The following is a 21,100-nucleotide window of genomic DNA, read 5'->3' on the forward strand; positions in this document are numbered from 1 at the left end:
TTTTTTTTTTTTTAAAGATTTTATTTATTTATTTGAGAGAGAGTGAGAGAGAGAAAGAGCACAAGAGTGGGGAGCAGGAGAGGGAGAAGCAGACTCCCTGCCGAGCAGGGAGCCCGATGCGGGACTCGATCCCGGGACTCCAGGATCATGACCTGAGCCGAAGGCAGTCGCTTAACCAACTGAGCCACCCAGGCGCCCGGAAAGTGACTTTTTTGACTTGGGTTCCTTTCTACCCTGATTTCATTATGAGAAAACAATTTTAAAGAACTCCAAAATAGGGCGTAATGAGAAAATATCTGTCCTCTTGAAAACCACGCTAGTCACAGCTCCCAATCAGCAAACCACAGAGTTTTCTTTCCCACAGCCTTTCACGCATCACACTTCTTTTTCTGCCACTTGGTAGCCTGCCCTGATCTTCTTGTCTTTGTCCGTTCAGCCTCCAACCCCAGAGTCATCTTGCAGTACCCCCAACCAGACCATGCCGCTTGCCTGGAACCCTGGGGCTCTCTTCCCGCCCTTTGACCCCGCCAGCCTAGTGTTACCCCCTCTTTTGGCTTGCTCTCTGTCTTTCATGTGAGCTCTGCTCAAGGTCAAGTCATTGGTCATGACCTTGTACAAGCTGCTTCCTCTTCCAGGTCACCGCGTCCTCATCTGTGGAGGGAGGCGGTTGGCTGGGATGGTCTCCAAGGCCTCCGCAGGTCAAAGGTCGCCTTTCTCCAGCACCATCTGCCAGGTCTCTCTGGGCCCTGGTCTCCTCACTGCGAAATAAGAAAGACCATCAGTTCATAGGAGGCAGAAGTGACTACTTGATTATTTTCTGTTACTTGTTCTTAGTGCCTCAACAAGAAACCTATTCAAAAGTGTTTTCTTGCCCTTTTCCTCTCTAGACTGTAGACTGCTTTGGGATTACGTCTATCAGTTGCTTTCTGACAGCCGGTACGAAAACTTCATCCGATGGGAGGACAAAGAATCCAAAATATTCCGGATAGTGGATCCCAATGGACTGGCTCGACTATGGGGAAACCATAAGGTAAATGGGTACCAGCTATTTACTCTGCCAACTAGTGCCAAAAAAAAAAAAAAGAAAAAAGCCTTTATCTTCTGGGTAGGAGGATAATTGCCTGACTTTTGTCTCCTCGGTGTGCCCCTCATTATTTAGCTTATTTCTCACGGGGCGAACAATTAGACAGTTGGAAAGGGAAGGAAATAATTAAAGATGCCACCTTCCATTTGTTACTTACGCCAGGGGCCAGTTAACCTCGCACCCCTTGGGTCTGATAGGGCCACGTTGGGAGCAGCCCTCCATCCCATCCTCTCGAGCTGGCCCTGCCACCCTTCTGTCACCAGGAGCTGGGGAACAGGGAAGCTCCACAGGGCTCTGGGACTCACAAGGCAGTGAGGAAGGGTCGCTTCTGTTCTGCTCGGTTAGAAACTCCCATGGCTGCAAAAGCCCCCTTCTCCATGGAAATGCCTACCCTCCGACTTTGCAACATCCCTTGAAATGCAGACAGGCCAGAACTGTTTGCCCCACACTTTTCCATGCTGGGAAGAGGGGCTGGAATTTAAAAGATGCAGTCTTCTATAGTTAGGAAAACTGTCAAAGTACATAGATGTAAAAAGTGGGTGAAACACCCTAAATGTCCACTGTGGATGACTGGATAACGAAACAGTGGTGTATACATTCCGTGGAATATTACTCAGCCTTAAAAAGGAAAGAAATCCTGTGACAGGCTACAACATGGAGGAATCTTGAGGCCATTATGCTAAGTGAAATAAGCCAGTCACAGAAAGACAAGCATTGCCTGCTTCCACTCATAGGGTGGATTCATGGAACCAGAGAGTGGAATGGTGTTGCCAGGGGTTGGGGAGAGGGGGGAAGGGGGGAGTATTAATCAATGGGCAGAAAGTTTCCATGAAGCAAGATGGGTAAGTTCTAGAGCTCTGCTATATAACCTTGTACCTAGAGTTACCACGACTGTAGGATGCACTTAACAATTGGTCAAGAGGCTGGAGGTCGGGCGCCTGGGTGGCTCAGTTGGTTAAGCGACTGCCTTCAGCTCAGGTCATGATCCTGGAGTCCCGGGATCGAGTCCCACATCGGGCTCCCTGCTCGGCAGGGAGTCTGCTTCTCCCTCTGACCCTCCCCCCTCTCATGTGTTCTCTCTCAGTCTCTCTCTCTCAAATAAATAAATAAATAAATAAATCTTAAAAAAAAAAAGAGGCTGGAGGTCATGTTAAGTGTTCTTACCACAGGAGAAGAAAAGAAAATAGAGACACAGAGCAAAGAGTCTCCCCCCTCAAGAAAAAAAAAAAAAAATTAAATAAATACATCCGTATCCCTACTCAAAATAAAACAAATGAGTCACCAAGGTCCAGGCCTGACCACAGGCCGATAGATGTGGGACAAAGCAGGCAAGACACCTGGGAGACACACCACCAGGTGAGCTGAGTGAGAGGGGGTGGAGCGGGGCACAGCCCAGCCCCACCTGGGCTGCAGCCTCGGAGGTTGGCAGCCTGAGCGGCGGGCAGGCCCCAGGGCCACGTTGAGGAAGACCTGATGTAGGCCATGACCAAATACGGCAAGGCCCCACTGACAGACTCCTCGGTGTGTGAGTCACCGAGAAAAATCCCGTCGCGGCTCCCGACTGTGCCCTAGCCCCCGGGGCTCGGAACCACTGTATTCTTCCTTCCAGAACAGGAATTTAAACAACAAAAAAAAAATTTCTTCCTTAAAATGACAAACCAGAAACACAAGTTGGAGAAAGGTCACTGCAATTAAAAAAAAAAGAAAAAAAAAGGAATTCTCTGTGGGTCAGAAGGTGAAGGATGACCCACAGATCGGGGGACCCTGCAGGAAATTCACTGAGCAGAGCAGAGCTTGGTCTTGGGAAAGGAAACCAGGGAGGTTGCCGTGGGATATGCTTTCTTAGCTGCAGCACCAAGACCTCTGACAAAAGGTGATTCACCTTCGGACACCTCTTGGCGGCGTGTGAAAGCGGAGGGGGTGGGCACCGCTGGGCCCGGAGCTGGGCGGGGAGCGGGGAGCTTTCCCCACCCGGCGGGGCCGCGCCTGCAGCTGAAAAGCTTTTATTTTAATAGCTCCCCAGCGTCTTTTCTGAGGTTGATTTCACTGTGTCTTTGTGCTTTTTTTCTCTCTTCCTCCTTTGAACAAACAGAACAGAACAAACATGACCTATGAGAAAATGTCCAGAGCCCTGCGCCACTACTACAAACTAAACATTATCAGGAAGGAGCCCGGACAAAGGCTTTTGTTCAGGTAGCACTTCCTTTTTCTCCTTTCCTTCTTTTGGGAGGATATTGTTTTCTTGAAATAAGAGGGAGGAGGGAGACTGTTAAGGTCTCTACCTGCCTGTGTGACACTCAGAGCCATCCAGTGCTACAAACTGGGTACCGGATGCTGGGCTGTTAGAATTTCAGGAAAAAAATTTTTTTTTTTTTTTACTTATGTCTGTATTAGAATAAAGCCAAAACTAAGTAAACACAATCCGACTCACCTTTCAAAATTATGCAGTGATCCAATAGTATCAACATCCCAGTGTGTAGTTAAAAGGAACAACCAAAGTAACATCATCGAGCTTTTAAATCTAGGCTTCCAGGTTCCCAACCCTGTAAGCCACATTCTGAACCAGTGTTTGTCAAACTGCAGGTCGTGAGCCGTTCATGAATCAAGAAATAGATTTAATGAGTCAGTCACAAAACTGTTTTTGTTTTTTTTTAATGAAATAGAACCGAATTGGATAGAACAGAGTTGAAAATATCAGACTGTATCTCATGAAATAAGAGTGACTAATGATTCATGAAAATTTGGGGGTGTGTGTATGTGTGTTGTACATGCTGAGTCATGATGTGAAATGTATTTTTTACGATGCATTATAATCAGAAAAGTCTGAAAACTGCTGCACTAGACATTCCTCTTTCCAGACTTCCTCACAGCTAATGAGTTCCAGCCATTTAACCTACCACATAGATTGTGATTCCAAGTACTATGCAAGAGAGGAGAAAGAATTAGAAGAGGAAGAAGAAGGGATCTAAAGGACCAATCAGGAGAGGTAGAAGTGGTGGTAATTGACATTGGTGGTAATGGCCGTGGGGAGACCCAGGAAAGGCTGGGAGAAGGTGGGATCAACACACATGACGTTAGGTTATGGGTTTGGCAGGTGGGACAGAAAAGAGTTTCGGATGGGGCTAGAGAGACGGATTGGGAGGTAGAAAGTGACACTCGGTATGAATAGATGAGCATGCTGGGATAGACTGGAAAAAGCAGAGAACCTGGACTTTAGCAGCAAGAACTATGGTAGCTTAGGAAGAGGGAAAACGATTGAGATCTTCACAAACAACAGAAAAGGCTGTTCAAGAATTGGAAACAGAATGGACTGAAGTAAAAAAAAAAAAGAACCCTCCTTTCCCTGGCTCTGCTGATGCTTTCCCTTCATCCTTCACCCTAAACTTAGTCCTCCCATTCTTCCTGGATGAAATGATCCCAATACACAGCTTCACTTATCACCTTAGTGGTTAGACTGTATCCAGCTCTGAAACCCTCCTGAAATTCCAAATCTCAATTTCCAAGAGCCTCTCATAGTACATGTCCCCTGAAATACCACATCAGTATCTCCGACGTGAAATGTTCAAGACAGACCTTCTTCGCGTACTAGAAACCTCCGCTCCCCGCATCCAGAATTCTTGTTACTCACCAGTGGCGTCACCATTGTTCTAAGTGGCCAACCTTGACATTGGAGTTATCAGTGACTCTTCCCATATCCAGGTTAGTCATTGTGCTAGATTGTCCTTCCACTGAATTCTGTGTCATCGGGGCTAGAAGCCTGGAAACCACATTTCCCAAGATTTCTAACCAGCAGCTTCCGGGTCAGAGGCTATCAATGACAAGCACTTTCATGAGAATCTGGGAGATGTAAGAAGGGCAAAAGCATTATTATTGCTTCCCTGCCTAGACTTTATGATTTACACCTAGATTAACTCATAATCCTTTCTGCCTCTGGTCCACTCTCCTGCCTTCCAAATTCATCACGCACCCAGCCAGCTGCCCTGCAACACTAGCATGATTCCCGGTGCCGGAAACCTACATCCCTTTCACTTTTGCTTTTTGTGATATATATGCCTTCTAGGCCCATCTCAAGTGTCCTGCCCTTCATGCAGCCTTCTTCAACTGCTCAAACACGCAGAGATCTCTGCCCCCATCATCTCTTGGATTCCCTTGGCCCTAAATCACATTGCATTTGCAATAGTTGTACACGTGAAGTCCTTCTCCCCACAACTGGGTCATGAGGTTCTAGAAGGGAGAGGATTATATTTCATGTAACTCTGTTTTATACCTTCTGGGGGCTTTCAATAAATGTATCTTGAGACAAGCCTGATGTGGACTCTCAGAACCTTAGTATGGAAAAGTAGTCAAGAGAAGAAAGGGGTAGTTTGCAGCGCCAAATACAGCGTATGTGTGGATTTGGCCTCAGGAGATTGTTAGTGACTTCAGATGGTGGGGAGAAGTTTTAGTTAGGGGATGAAAGGAGAAGAAAGACTGCAGACTTGACAAATCATAGTGCTTGAGAAGTTCAGCAATAAAGGGCAGAAAAGGGAAGCAGAAGTAGTTGGAAAGTTCATAGGCTTCCAAGAGTGATTTTCGACAATATAAAAGGACAGAATAGTGCTATTAGTGAGGAGAGTTGGTCATTTTTGAGGAAATGAGTGTTAGAAGCCAGACTTGCCACAGAATCCTTCTTTGTGTATAATCAAGTGAAGTGTTAAATTGTGGGTACTCTTTCAGGATTTGTAGGCATTGAAAGAAGGAAGATTTCAGTAGGGACTGGTGCTATTACGTGGCTCTTTGATGAGGAGGCAGGACTCAGAGAAAGGAGTAAAGAGAGAAGGCCAGGTTTGGAGGAAGGCATGAGCCATGATTTATATAAGAAAAAAGACTGGCCAGGCTAGAGTAAAGGGTTCATAAACAGCGGGGGCCCAGAGTTTCCCAGGTAGAGATGACCGAGAGCCCAGGTGGGCAAGCCGAAGAGTGTGTCCTTGGCTTTATCTGATAAGTGCTCATCGTAGGCTTTTGAACATGGAGTCACGAGAGCAAAAGTATGTTTTCAGACAGTTCATCTGGTGGCAGGGCAGAGTGTCTGGGGAGGGAAAGGTGTGCAGGCCCTGAGTGGGACTGTGGAGGGGGCTCTCCCACGGTGAGGCTACAGGGTCTCCACCCAGGCTGCCTTCCTGAACCAGGGAAATCATGATCAATACAAGTCAACGATGTTATTTCCAACAGGAAGATAAGGCTTGCCGTATGCACCCAGCTGCAGAGGAAGATAGACTAATGGGGATTCATTGCTAGCATGTTGGGTGGGTCAGTGATAACAGTGAAAAGGATTCTTTCTTTTTGCCTTTCTAATTTCCAAAAGCACCACTAACTTGCCCTGTTATGAAAATTTTCCATTCAACGTTTAATTGTGTCCTTTGAGTTAAATTCAAGTTTTGCATACGATTCCCTGGGCTCACAGTCTGAGATGGGAATGGATCTACAGCTCCCAGAGGTCATTGGAAAATCTAACTCTCTAAAAATAAGAGACACGGACCAGTGAGCTGTACCAGGGTTCCCTCGCATGGCCATGCACAAAGCACTACACAGCTCCAAGGGGTGCTGTCTTCTAGACTCTTTTGATAGTTTTTTGGCCATTTTTCAGGCTTTCCAGTTTTGTGCTCAGTTAAGATTACTGGCTGGGTTCAGTAGCTCTCCAGCTCTTTGAGGTGATGGGGCTTTCGCTTTTAGTTGAGAGTTCAGGGTGAGGACAAACTTGAGGAAAATGTAATCTCTGGACTCCTTTCCTCTTCCAAAGGTTTATGAAAACCCCCGATGAAATCATGAGTGGCCGAACGGACCGTCTGGAGCACCTTGAGTCCCAGGAGCTGGATGAACAAATATACCAAGAAGACGAGTGCTGAGGGAACCAAGCCACGGCTTCCGCAGGGGGGGTCAGCAGCCGGGGGCCCCCTGCCCATGAGGGCCCTGGAGGCGTGGCGAGCAGGCGGACTGCAAGCTGAACCGGAAGAGACCTGGAAGTGGGAGTGACACTTGTCTCGCATAGTGGGAGGGCCCCCAGAGCACCTTAGACAAACCACCCAGCGAAGGCGGGGCTGGAATTCTGGCCGAGGGCACGAGCCTGGGACTCCTGGTTCCGTTTCCTCCTCTTGTGGAACCTCTCCATCTGTAATTCCTCACCCTCACCCATCCACCTATTGTTAGTTTCATGGTGTTTTCGTTTTTGTTTTTTTGGGTTTTTTTTTTTTTTTTAAGACCATGCAGTTTGACTTTTCATCATTCATACAGGGGAAGACATCCGAGGTTGTTTTCCTATGGAAATATATATCTATTATATATATCTATTTTTTGCAAATCTCACAAAGTGCGGCAAGCCCAGCTGGTCAGGAAAGAGAACACTTGCAAAGGGTTTCAGGTTCCTCTTTATCCTGCCATGTGGATCAGGTTTGTTCCTGTTGCTGTTGGGTCTTGGCTGGAAAAAAAAAAAAAAAAAAAAAGATGCTTTTAAAAAAGATAAAGTGAAAAGGAGAGCTCTCTTTTTCTCCCTCTCGCTCTTTCCTTCCCTGCCTCCCGTCTGTCCTCCCTCCCCGCCTGCTGTTGAGCTTCAGATGCCTTTTAGCAGAGTTGAGCCTCTCAGAGAGTCTTGAGCATTGTTGACACCCAGACAGCATCAGTGGTCTGGGCGCTTTGCAGCCGGCACCGCAAAATCAAACCCACATCCCGGCATCTGGCTACCCATCGGAGGGAGGCCCCAAACCTCACAGGTGCTGCGGTCCTCCAGAAAGAAGTGCCAGTCCAGCGGGCTGCCCCTGCCCCCCACATGGCTGTGAGAACCCCAGGACTTGGTGGTTCTGCAGGATGGAAGATTAAGGACAGAAGGCGGGTCTGCGTCATTCGGAAGGCCCCAGCATCATGGGATTAGCTTGCAAGTTCCGCAAGGTGGAAAATACAAAAGGACCCCACGGGCCTGATGGTCAGAAACTAGGTGGAAAATGTGCTGCAGGAGGGATTTATGCTTCCAGCGGAGGTGACTAAGGCTAGTGAGGGGTCTTCTCTGCTCCGTCCCGAGGCCATCTTGTGGTCAGTTTCATGCCCTCACCTGATTTTTTTTTTCCCCAATTCCTAGCCTTTTTTTTTTTTTAAGTTTCCTGGTCCCCACAGGACCCAGGGCATTTGAGAGGAGAGGACCCTGGAGTACACAGTCACTTGCTCCTGGTGTTTGCCAAGCCAGGGCAAACAGGAAACTCCTCAGATTCATTACCTGTTTCTTCTTTCATAGCTGTGTTTCAGAACGGACCCATTTGTGGCTCTTTTACACCTCAAAATCAGGTCCATAGTATCTTGTAAAATGAGGAAGTGCCACCTCTTAGTACTTTTGATGATAACAGATATTTTTAGAAAGCTGTTTTAGGGTTTGTTTGTTTTTTTCCTTTTCTAGCCACCTGAATTGACTCTCCCATTCCCAGGTTCAGAATCCAGTATTAGGACAGTCTTTTTTAATCCAAGAGATTAGACCTGCCTTACAAAGCACCCCCTCCTTGCTTCTCTGTTTCCTCTACTCGCTCGGGTGAACATCTCATAGCTCCCAGCATCACCATCAGCAGCACTTAGGGGGAGGCTGCCAGAGCCCTGGGTAGCTCCTCAAGCCACTTCCGACCGCATCAGGCAGGTGGGGGTTGGAGCAACTCAGGCAGGAGGAATTGTCCCCCAGCCTTACTGACAAGGACACCAGCCTGCGGGGAGGGAAGGACAGATTGACTGTGGGTCAAGGACACGGGAATCAGGGAGCCCTTCAAAGCTCTTCAGTTGTGCTCCGTTCCTGCCTCTTATCAGACCGCAGATAGACACATGGATGTGGCCAGCCTCTTCTGCTGTCAGGCGCTCCCCCAACTCTACCTTCCAGAAGGTTGGGCTTGCGGTCAGGTCAACGACCTGCTGTGTGAGGCTGGAGGGTCCATTGATGAAGGAAGGGTTTGGTCTCAGTCTGCTTGAGTGGTGGTGAAATTGAGCTGGACCCCAGCATGCTACAGATATCTTTCAGGAGCGATCGACAGCATGCAGGGATACATTCTCCAGCCTCTAAGATGACTGATATTGGATCACAACTGGAGATCTTAAGCCAAGTACCGGGTGTGTTGTGAAGGCTGTTGAATTTAAGGGCTGAAGAGAAAGGGTGGATTTTGACTGAGGCCCTTTGTGTGACTATGAAATCAGAGACAGGGCATGATGTGGCTCTTAGATTAGAACATCTCATTCTGTTCACTTTACCCAGATAGAAGGGCTCAGGCTCTTACTGTTCAAAGAATATTACAGTTGAATTATGGAGGGAAATTCCCTTTGGCCCCAAGGACTTCTGTATTTAAGGCAATACCCTGCAAGAATATGTAAGATAGGATGACACCTTCAGCCACTTGAAGAAAAGAAGGTGCTAATTCCAATATGATCTTTATTTCCGACCCAGATATTACCAATAAGAATTTCCTGTTGATTCCCTTAAAGGCAAAAGTCCTCCTCATTTATGCTTTGAGCTAACACCTGGGCAGTGCTGACCCCAGAGATACGGTGCTTGCACACTGCAGACCCCAGAGATACCTGCTTCAGCTCAGCAAACTTGGCTGAAGCACCTGCTAGACACTGTGAGGGATTCAAAGAGGAATTGGGCACAGCCCCTGCCCTCCCGAGAGCATCTGCTAAACCTGTAGAATCTATCCAGGCTGAAATTCTTAACTTCAACACTAAGTGCTGGGGAGGATGGCACGTTCACCTGGGACCACATGAAAAGCATGTCTGTGATCTGAATAGTTGGCCTTTCCCTGCTGCTGTCATGGGATTCCTTGGCTTAGATCAGAAATCAGGAAAGGAGAATGCAGAAGAGCACCGTGGAGCGGGGAGAGCTTCCTTCAGCTATGTCTGGGGGGCATCACTCTCGCTTGATCTCCAGCTAGAAATTCTCTAGCACCTTCTCTTGCCTGCATCTTGGGTTCACTGCATTGCCTCCTCTCCATCAGAGGAAAGCAGTGGCGATTGGCTGCTCTGGCCATGTGGAGGGAACAGTCTTTTTGTCCCAAGGCAACTTGATCTCTGGCCTAAGGCAGCATCACCAAAGTCCTGAGTCCGTCCTTCCTTCCTTTCTTTCTTTCTTTCTTTCTTTCTTTGAGGGGGACGTCCCCACAGAAAAAGAGGAATGACAGACTGATGGATTTTCTCCGCTCAACAGTGTGTTTGGAACCCTCTGACCCAGGGTCTTTTTACGCTGATATCTTGCCCAAATAAAAATGTAGCTTTAGCTAAAACTTCAATGGCAATGACAGGATTCACCTAAATGACTAAGTAACCACTGTTTCCACCTTTCACTGTCTAGGCTCCAACTCTGAATACATTTTTGAAACGTTCACTCCCTTCTGCAGAAGGGAGACCTGAGTGTCCAGGAGGTAGGATGATGCCCTGGGAGCAGATGGCATGCCAGGGAGAGTGAGGTGTGGAATCCAGCCCGGCCATACCCCCATTTGACCCATTCCCACCCAGGAAGCTGAAGATAAAAGATTTGGGGCAATACCCAAAAACAAAGGGCAGGTTTTTTTTGCCCTAGCGTTCGGTGCTAGTAAGTTTTTATCCACTCAGCCTGCTCCTCTTCTGAGCAGAAGTCTGGAAGGAAGGCAGTGATCTAAGGAAGCCATGGGGGGAGGGGGATGATAATTCCTGCCTGTCTAAAAACCACAGAAGACTAACCTGATACTCCTTTGGCCCCATCTGCGTCAACACTAAACAACTACAAACTCCCCGAATCTTTCACACATGCCAAGTGAACATTCTCGAAGATCTCTCTTTGTGACTGCAACCACCTGCAAACCAGAACGAATCTAGAGTTTCTTTTCCTTTTTTCTTTTTGCTTAATTTCTAATCTCTTGTTGTTTATGAGGTGTGGGGTTTATAAGGGACTGAATCAAATGAATGTAACAAAAAAGAAAAAAAAAAAAAACAAATGCCTTTTCTCAGGGCCAGTGAGTTGCAAATAATTTTTAAAGAAAAGCCTATAATTGCATCATCTCAATAAATTTTTTATAAAAAAAAAAAAGGACCAAGTCTCTGTTTTTAATAATGTGAAATGGAGTCCTACAGGCAAGGTACGCCAATGAGGTAAATCCTGTCTCCACTCAATTACAGAATAAAGTACAGTGCTGGTTTTCCACTGGCAGGCGGCCTCTGTCACAGAGCTGTCTGCAGGGAGTCTTGAGACAAGCGGCACCAGAAGGGTCAGAAAGTTCAAATCCGAGCATCTGCCACAGGTGGAGAAATCTGCCGGAAGGAGCCCCGACCAGAGATGCTTGGGCCCCGTGCTGTGCCAAAGATTGAGCAGCTCACTGGGGACTGAGGTGATTCCAGTGTCCTCCCACAATAGAACAGCTCCTTAATCCTACAGCAATCATGGATGTGAGCCTGCAGGTGAGGTAGGGCCCAGGACTACACAAAGGACCATAATGACCTGGAAGGTCATCGCCCAGGTCAGAGCCCCCATGCTCAGAATGTCTCAGCGACGCTGGCCAACCAGTAGGTGCTTATGATTTCAATATCAAACATCCTGCAGTCAACCAGAACTATCTGTCTGCCATCAGAGGTGGGTAGAAACTAAAAGAATGGAAAATGAAGCAAATGTAATCGCTTGTTAGCAACTCAGGTGCAGGTTTGGGAAGTAGATGTTTGAAAGCCATCAGATTATTTCTGTATGTAAGTTGTCCTGGGTACTCTGTCTTCCGTGACCATGGATTGCTGATATCTGGCCCTATATTCCATATCATCAGAGCACAGTATCAAAGAGTAAGTGTCTATATATTTCCTGAGGTGCTAATAATGCATCTGAAGCTACTGTTTTTATAACTCGGCATCAGCATCACCTGGGAATTGCTAGAAATGCAAATTATCAGTTCCTGTCTCATAAACTGAATCAAAAACTTTGGTCGGGGAGGGGAGGGCTTAGCAATTTTTTAACAAGCTCTCCAGGTGATTCTGATGCATGCTGAAGTTTGGGAACCACTGCTAGAATCAGTTTGTTCATCTGGGTATAAAGAAGACTATGTGGCCTTCTAAATTTTAAGTACACAGAATAATTGATGCTGACTCATTTGCATTAACAGTACTCACACATGGTAATGCTGTATTTTTCCTAATACTACATATACTATGGAATGGGGCTCAGTGGACAAAGAACCACATATCAAAGTCATCTGCCAGCTTCCTCCAAATCTTTTCAGCAGTCCGTTTGCTGTAAAGATGAGCTGTTTTAAAAGGTAGCTCTAGCAGCTGACCTGCCCTTTGCAAATTAGAGCACAACTCCTTATTCACTTATGTCCACTTCTCTGCCTAACCAACCTAACCTAAAAAGGAAAATAAAAGGATGATTCTCATCATCCTCACTGACCTTGACTATCTGTCCCTGGCATTATTAAGCAGAGCCCAGATGACCACTCAGCCAGGGTATTGGCAGGGGAGTCCAGAACCACTGGACTCGACCTTCTTCAACCTGAGAAGTGCTTGTGAGTCACTGGGATCTTGGTAAAAAGCAGATTCTGCCAGTAATATCTACATCTTGGGAATTACGGGCAGAAAATTTGCTCTTCTACCCTACTCTCGGAGTGAGGCTTGAAATTTGGCATTTCTAACAAGCAATGCCCTACCCAGTCCTGCCAGTGACGCTAACACCTGCTAGTTCTCAGACCGCACTTGGAGTAGCAAGACATCCATTCTCGCCCATCAAGCCCCGAGAGTCTGACCCTAATGCAAAATTGAACTAGCCTCTCTCTTCGGTGTGCATTCCTTTGCCAAGTCCTCCCCAGAAAAGTCCCTGGGGCCAATCTGCTCTGCAAGGAGTTTGCTTGTTCTCTGGAGCAGCAACAAGAGTGAACACCATGATCAAAAGCCTCTTCGTCAAGTGAAGGGACAGCTATTCGTGTACTAGACCTTAATACTGGTGCTCCTAATCCGACGCCTCATGGCCACCATGCTTATGGTAAGGAATGGGAATTCCTGGCATCACTGCCTCTCTTTGAGCCTCTAGAAAGACCGATCATGCTCATTGTAAGCGAAGAGAAAGCTGATGATGACATCCTCGTCGTTCCAAAACAGTAGGATACACGAGCAGATGTTCCATCCAAAGTGCCCAAGATGTTGACCTTAAAACCCTGGCACAATGTGCATCTTAACAAGTGAATGAGGGAGTGAAGTCAGAGAAAATCTTTGTGACCTTGGGTTAGCCAAAGGTTTCTTAGCTATGACCCCCCAAAACGCAACCCATAAAAGAAAAAAAATTTGGACAAAGTGAACTTCATCAAAATCAAAACTTGCTCTTCAAAAGACACCATTAAGAAAATGAAAAGACAAGCTGCAGACCGGTAGGAAAGGCAACTCTTTTATGTACAAAATCAGACATTTATCGTAGGCACTGAACATAGTCTCCCATTTGTACTTTACCCACGACTATCTTGGAAGACGGTTCTCTTTCCATTCATTAGTGGGCAGCGTCAGTCACCCACACATAAGAAATAGAGATGGATTCCGTGTCTGCTGGAATGAAACCACCTTCAAAGTGTGTTTTAAAAGTACTTCTTCCGTGTGTTGTGTTGGCAAAACACTTCTCACTGTTCTGCAGTTCATATGCGCTCTTCCCTTTCCTTTTTCAAATTTCTGAAGCAGGGCAGCCTTTGGGGAGGCATATTAGAGGGTTTTTAAACTACATAATAAATCACTCATTCCTAGTAAATAGCCTGTGCGCTGTATCGTCAGGTCTCGGAGCTCCAGCCGGTTGCAGCTATAGGCAAAGCAACATTTCTAGGCAGGGGGGCCTCAGGCCTGGGGGAGGGGCTGCAGTGGCAACGTATGACCTGCTGCGTGAGGAGCAAAACTGGCAGCAGAGATAGGCAGCACTGGCAGAGAGACAGAGAGACAGAGAGACCTGAGTTTGCTGGGACCGAGTTTCTGATTTATTCCATTCTGATGTTACATCCCTTGCAGGCTGGTGCCCAACCCAGCTGGTGTGAGAGCAACAGAGGGGAGTGGTTAACCCAATGCAGAGTCAGAATGGCTGGTCCCACCCCACTTCCTCTCACTAGCTGTGTGACCACAGGCAACTCACTTACCCTCTCTGTGTCTTAGTTTCCTCGAGTGTAACACTGGGATCATGCTGATAATAGTCCCTACCTCAGAAGGATGGTGGTGGGGAGCAGATGGGGTATTCCAGAGAAAGGGCTTAGAAAAGTGCTTGGCACAACGTGACCTGCTATTAATTTTATATTTTACTCCAGAGCCATGAGCCACCACCCCCTTCTTCACCCAGAACAGCTCTGTATCCGTTCTACACGTCCAGATTCTCCAAAAAAACTACCTTCTGAAAAGTTTCCTTTGTTTCTGTTTTATTCTGTCTTAGGTTGGACACCAAAGAATGAGTGCAACCCCATCACTTCACAGAGGAGGGGTCAGAGGCTGGGTCAGGTGAGGGGCTATCGGAGCCCTCCCACACCCCACAGCTGTCTGAGCCAGCCCCTCCACCCCTGCCCAGTGTCCGCAGTGGGCCAAGTTCTCAACCTTGTAGAGCACCTGAACACTCAGTGATATTTACTTGTGGCAATGGACTCAACCCAAGGGAAATATTGCCTTGACTCAGGTTTACTGAGAATATTTTGATCTGGTTTTGTTCAGTTCAATAGCTCTAGGAAATGTGTAGGCTTCATTCTATTTAGAATTGGTCTGCGAGTTTCCTTGATTTTGTTTTTCTCCCACTTGCTGAGGAAGTCCTGGCTCAGCTCATAGGTGCACAAAACAATGTTATTTGGGTTCAGTTTGGGGACTGGGAAATTAGAGCATTATGTTTGAGGACTGCTCTGAACATGAGGGGGCCACATCATAAAGCCCTAGAAGTCTGGCTGCTTGGGAAACCAGAAGGTCCGGCCGTGAGACACTCCTGGACATCTTGCTCACTGCTAGACTCCTGCTTTTCTGTTAGACAAGGGAAGGATGCACCTGACCAAATGGAGAATCTTCCATTTCCAGTCAGAGATGAATCTTCACATGGAACAACAGGAAGAACAGCATCCGTGCTGGGGTCTAATCCCATTTAATCACTATCTCAAGCAACTCACTGAAGGAGTGTGGCTCGGGTTTCTTAACAAATTCTTTTCCTCAGGGCGCTTGGGTGGCTCAATCAGTTGGGCGTTCGACTCTTGATTTCAGCTCAGGTCGTGATCTCTAGGTCCTGGGATCGAGCCCCACGTCGGGCTCCGTGCTCAGCGGGGAGTCTGCTCCTGCGCTTGCTCTCTCTCTCTCTCTCCAATAAATAAGTAAACTCTTAAAAAAAAAAAAAAAGGAATTCTTGGGGCGCCTGGGTGGCTCAGTTGGTTAAGCGACTGCCTTCGGCTCAGGTCATGATCCTGGAGTCCCAGGATCGAGTCCCGCATCGGGCTCCCTGCTCAGCAGGGAGTCTGCTTCTCCCTCTGACCCTCCTCCCTCTCATGTGCTCTCTCTCATTCTCTGTCTCTCAAATAAATAAATAAAATCTTTAAAAAAAAAAAAAAAAAGGAATTCTTTTCCTCAAAGCACCATTGAAGTGATTCAGTGAAGAAAATGTGTGACAATCCTAGCGCATACATGTGAGTTCCCTTTCCTCTTTTATGCCTGACAAACCCTCCCCCCAAACTCATACACACTACACATCTCTGTAATTCTGTTTCTATGGAATTCCAAGTGGGAAAATCACCCACTGACAACTGCTGAAGGATGTTGACCTTTTGTTTCTAATCAACTGAATTGCCACTTGACCTCCTCAAGACACATATGATCCTTAGTCAAGACCTTGACCAAAATAGGGTAGATTACCTTGCAAAACCATCTGGGAGGTCAGAACATCCTTCCTCTGCCAACCTCCCAGAGGTACTTCCCCCAAGATTAGAAGTCTGGAAGCCGTTCCCCTCCCCCAGTTTCTTCCTCCTAGTAAAAGCCTGCACATGTCATTTGCATCAGCTTGGAGCTTGTTAGTCAAATCAGTAGATGAATGCAAATTCTCCAAGGGATTCAAAATCTGCTTTGGGCAATTCAGTTTGGAACTCTTTCCTTTCCCTTACAGGCTCCCAGTACTGATTCCCACCTGAGGAAAACCTAGAATATGGAACACTCCAGAGATGACTTTATCTCCCAACCAAAGATTTTCTATTGCAAGAGAAATTTTGGTTGTGGTTTAACCTGTTTAGGTGAAATCAGGGTTTCAGACACTCAAATAAAGTTCCTTTGCTAGTATATGCTTCATTCTCTCCATGCTCCCAGCATTCACCACCATGGTCATCTTCAAATATTACCTCAGTGCCAATGATGGGGGGCACCTGGCCACATGCAAGAGAGAGCCACCCTTGAGGACCACTAAGTTTTCCCATGAAAGGTGTGGACTCAGACTCAAATTTGACATGACCAGGCCATTTGGCTGAGACGTTTGCCATGGAGAAGATCCACTTCCGTTCTACGCTTACCTGCAAAGCTTCCTTCCGTTTCAGACAGGTGATGTGGCTTAACTGGCCGTCAAGCAGGAATTACACCAAGGTCAAATAATTATACAGTGTCATAATGTGCTGCTCCTTTAGCCTCCCTCGCTTTATAATTTGGGGTGCCAACCTTTGGATGGGCTCAGACTTGCCAAAGAACATTCCCGACCGGGTGCTCCACAGAAGCCCCAGTTCTGGGGAGGTTGCTCAGGCCACGGTGCAGTTCGAACAAGTCTAGCCCGAGGGCCTTCAGGCCAGTCAGCCCCAAATTATTTTCAGACATGCCTGCTTTTTGTTTTTTGAACATATTTTGAGGAAGATCCAGGTGTCCCAGGTGGTCTGTGGCTTCTGAGATGGATCAGTAAGCTTCCTCAGGGAAGTAAGATCAGGGTGGTCTGGTAAAAAAGAGCACAGGCTTTGGTATCAGACAGAGGTAGGGTTGGAACCTGGCTCTACCCCCTGCAGCAATGGACATTATAAAAAACAAAAGAGGGGCACCTGGGTGGCTCAGTCGGTTAAGCGACTGCCTTCGGCTCAGGTCATGATCCTGGAGTCCCGGGATCGAGTCCCGCATCGGGCTCCCTGCTCGGCAGGGAGTCTGCTTCTCCCTCTGACCCTCCCCCCTCTCATGTGCTCTCTCTCTCTCATTCTCTCTCTCTCAAATAAATAAATAAAATCTTTAAAAAAAAAAAAAAGAAAAAGAAAAGAAACCTCATCTTCTTTGAGTAGCCTATTTCCTTCTCTACCATTCTGAAGGGTTTCGTTGAAAAGTAGAGATAATGTATATAAAGTGCCTGGCACTTATTATAGATGTTCAAGAAATACTATACATTATTATTCAACTGGGTGGGTTCTTTCTCCAGAAAGTGAATGCATAGCTGCATATGGAATTTGATGTCTAAAAATCGTATTCTCTACTCACCAGATCTTACCTAGCTTCTCTCTTCATAGTTTATTCTTTTTTCCCTTCATTATTCAAGGAAAAAAAAATTTAAAGAAGCAACTGAAGTATAGAGGCCGTCTGGATCTGTCTTTTGCCAAGTGAACCATCTTCTTTCCCAATTCATGATGTATAGGGCGAGGCTTAGAAGCATTTTTGAATCCTGCATAAAAATCTTTATTCTTACACAGTACTTAGAAAGAGTGCTTACATACACTATATCTATAAATTCTTATAACAACCCCACGAAAAAATATTTTCTGTCTCATTTTAAGGTGGAAACTGAGACTCAAGGGAAGGTAAGATTTGGTTAAGTTCACACAGATAGAAAGCAGGAGCACTTGATTTCAAAATAAAATCTTCTGATTCCTTTTTTTCATGTTATCCAGGAAAGGAAACTCTTCAAACCACTGTCAGCCTTTGATACCAACATTTCTTAATTTGGCCATTAGAGAACAGGGCTCTTATGGAGTAGAGACTGGCTGGAGGGACGGGCTGGACCTGGCAGTGATCTGGAATTTGGAGTCCCGAGAACCAGGGGACGGGGCTGCGGGTGTCTCCTAAGGTAGCAAGGTGTAGTAGGAGAGAACTGGGTGTCTTGAAATGTGGGGTGCCAAAGAGAGGAAATTGTACCTGAAAGAGATTTGGAGAGACACTAAAAATAAACTTCCCCTAAATTATAATTTCACTTTGGGCCAGCTCCACCTCTCTTCTTTACTAATTTCATAAATTTTTTCTGACTTTTTCCATGGCCTTTTCTCAGGAACCCTGTCATCCACAAGAATGAAGTCCAGTTCATTCGTATACTGAGAAGGGCCAGGAACATGGCAGAATGGAAGTCCACCATCCCAGTTGAGGCCACATGAAAGGAGAGGGTCTGCTGAAGGGACTAAGGAAGAAAACTCTGGTGAATTCAGCAGGCAGAGGTGGAGTACAAGGCCAGGAGCAGAGTTGTGCCGATTACCAGTTAGCTGAAATGGGTAAAAGTCAGATTCAAGAATATAAACACTGGCATTTGAAGAGCCAAGGACCAGGCAGCCAGATATGGGGTGAGAATCAGGGGGTATCTGACAGCAGCTTTTAATAGTGAAGATGACCAAAAGCAGAAGTATCAGAGGATAATGAAAGAGGACAACTGTAGGGGCATCTGGGTGACTCTGCCTTTGGCTCGAGTCATGATCCTAGGGTCCTGGGATCGAGCCCTCTGTCGGGCTCCCTGTTTAGTGGGGAGTCTGCTTCTGCTTCTGCCTTTGCTCCTCCCCTCTGCTCTGGCGGTCTCTCTCTCTCTCTCTCAAATAAATAAATAAAATCTTAAAAAAAAAAAAAAGGAAGAAAGAGGACAACTCTACATAAGTGTTTGCATGTACTTTTGTGTGTGTGTGTGTGTGTGTGTGTTTGAACAAATGATAATATTGCTAGGGCAACTCAAGTCATAGAAAAACAGAATATTAGACCTAGAAGGAGTCTTAAATCATTTCATGTAAATTGGAGCTCAACAGATATGAGTGATTGAGCCAAAGTCACAAAGCTACCCAGTGACAAAACTAACATGCATCTCTATGGTTCATGGTCTTTAGCACAGAGTCAGGAAAATACCTCAGGAAGGAATCAGAGGCAAAGAATAAAGAACAGTCCTCAAAAGTTGTCAATCAACAGCATAAATATGAAGGCAAAAAGAAGAGAGGAAAATGTTCACACATTCAGATTTGAAAAGTACCACACATGAGAAGACAATTCAGTCTTAGGAAAAACAGATCCTAAAAGCAGAAAAGGCATAAGAATATTGTCTCAGAAGGAAATGCAAAAACACAAAAAAGATTACTTTTATGGGCAGCTTGATGCCAAAGTTTTATAATAAAGTGCATGGCATAAATATTTGATTTTGCATGAAGAAATACAAGGAACTGGTTTGTGTGAGAGGAAGGAGACTAGATGTTCACTGCAATTTAAATTTAAAAAGAGGATGAATAAACCTACTTTATTAGCTGAAAGGCTGCAATTGGGTGTTCCAATAAAGTGGCTTCCTGTAGGCTTCTCGGCAATTTATAAATACACACGGACAGTTTCAGAAACAAGGAGTTCACTGAGGCTATAAACTAAGCCTTGGTTTTCACTCTTGTCCCAGAAACTGTTAGATAGACTAGTGCTTAAAATGACAAAACTTTAAACAAAATGAGATTAGAGCAAAAGTTATAGCATTGGAGTGTGGGGGGTTATAACATACAGAAATGTAATACATATCCCAACTAAGACATAAGTGACAGTAGGAAGGTGGTAAGTGAACCCATATGGTTATCAGGGTCTTACATTTTACATGAAGTAATACAATAATAACTCTAAGACTCTGAAAAGGTAGGAATATATAACACAATGTTTAAGCAATCACTACTAAAAATGCAAAAAGATAGCAGATAAAGTGGAATTATGAAAAGTATTCAATTAACTGAAAAGAAACCATGAGAAGAGTAAGAGAGGGGAAAAAAACAGATGGGACCAATAGAAAATGAAGAACAAAACATAGACCTAAATGCAATCAAATCAGTAATTACATTAAGTGTAAAAGGACTAAACACTTCAAATAAATAACAGAGATTGTCAGAATGGACAAAAAGCAATACCCAAGTTTACACTGTCTATAAGAGACATACTTTATTTATTTATTTTTTTTAAGATTTTTTATTTATTTATCTGAGAGAGAGAATGGGAGACAGAGAGCATGAGAGGGGGAGGATCAGAGGGAGAAGCAGACTCCCCACTGAGCAGGGAGCCCGATGTGGGACTCGATCCCGGGACTCCAGGATCATGACCTGAGCCGAAGGCAGTTGCTTAACCAACTGAGCCACCCAGGTGCCCCAAGAGACATACTTTAAATACAAAGACACAGATAGGTTAAAAATAAATGGCTAGAAAAATATGCCACGCCAACAGCAAGCATGAGAAGGCTGATGTGGCTATATTAGTATTAGAAAAAGTAGACTTCAAGGCAAAAAGTATTATTGGAGATAAAATGGGAGCCTTTCAAAGTAAGCATTAGTCTGCTGACTATAGAACCTAAGGAGTCAAAAAGTCAAAGGGAGGACAAGATGAAGTATGACAGCCATTTTCCTAAATTCCCTCTAGTTTATCTTTAAAATAATTTAAGACAACCATACTTAACTTCCTGAGTTGGCAATGAGAGAGATAAAATGTAAATTTTTTTAAAAAAAGAATAGGCTCTTCAACTAGGAGAGAAACTTGGGAACACCGAATTGTGTGGACTCTCCATCTTTCAGTATAACTTAAATGAGTTGGGGATGACCAGTCATGTGCTTAATAGATATATATTAAGTTCTCACCATATGCCAAACACTGGACTAAGCATTTGGATGAATAATATAAACACAACCCTGCCCTCATATTGATAAAACAAATAAACCAACAAGTCACTAAACCAGCTATAAATCATGACAATTATTATCAAGAAAATACTAATGGTGCTGGATGGAGATGGAGAATAACAAAGAATAGAGGAAACTCGCCTAAGATAGGATTATCAGAGAAGGGCTTCAGAGGAGGTGACATTTGGGAAAAGCAGGG

At 45.5% G+C, this 21,100-nt stretch overlaps 1 protein-coding gene across 4 annotated transcripts in view; it reads left to right on the plus strand.

Moving 5' to 3' along the window:
- ETV6 (ETS variant transcription factor 6) overlaps positions 1-11,141 on the plus strand; it is a 239,477-nt gene extending 228,336 nt beyond the window's left edge. For all 4 annotated transcript variants that reach the window (XM_081821246.1, XM_081821244.1, XM_081821245.1 and 1 more), the window contains 3 exons: positions 888-1,030; positions 3,177-3,277; positions 6,864-11,141. In XM_081821246.1, coding sequence (XP_081677372.1) covers positions 888-1,030; positions 3,177-3,277; positions 6,864-6,969 — 350 coding nt within the window. In that variant the 3' untranslated portion in view covers positions 6,970-11,141. The remainder of the gene's footprint in view (positions 1-887; positions 1,031-3,176; positions 3,278-6,863) is intronic.
- Positions 11,142-21,100: the final 9,959 nt, after the last annotated feature.

Source organism: Leptonychotes weddellii, chromosome 5, assembly GCF_054177405.1.
Source record: "Leptonychotes weddellii isolate Sample4059 chromosome 5, ASM5417740v2, whole genome shotgun sequence".
Lineage (NCBI taxonomy): Eukaryota > Metazoa > Chordata > Mammalia > Carnivora > Phocidae > Leptonychotes > Leptonychotes weddellii.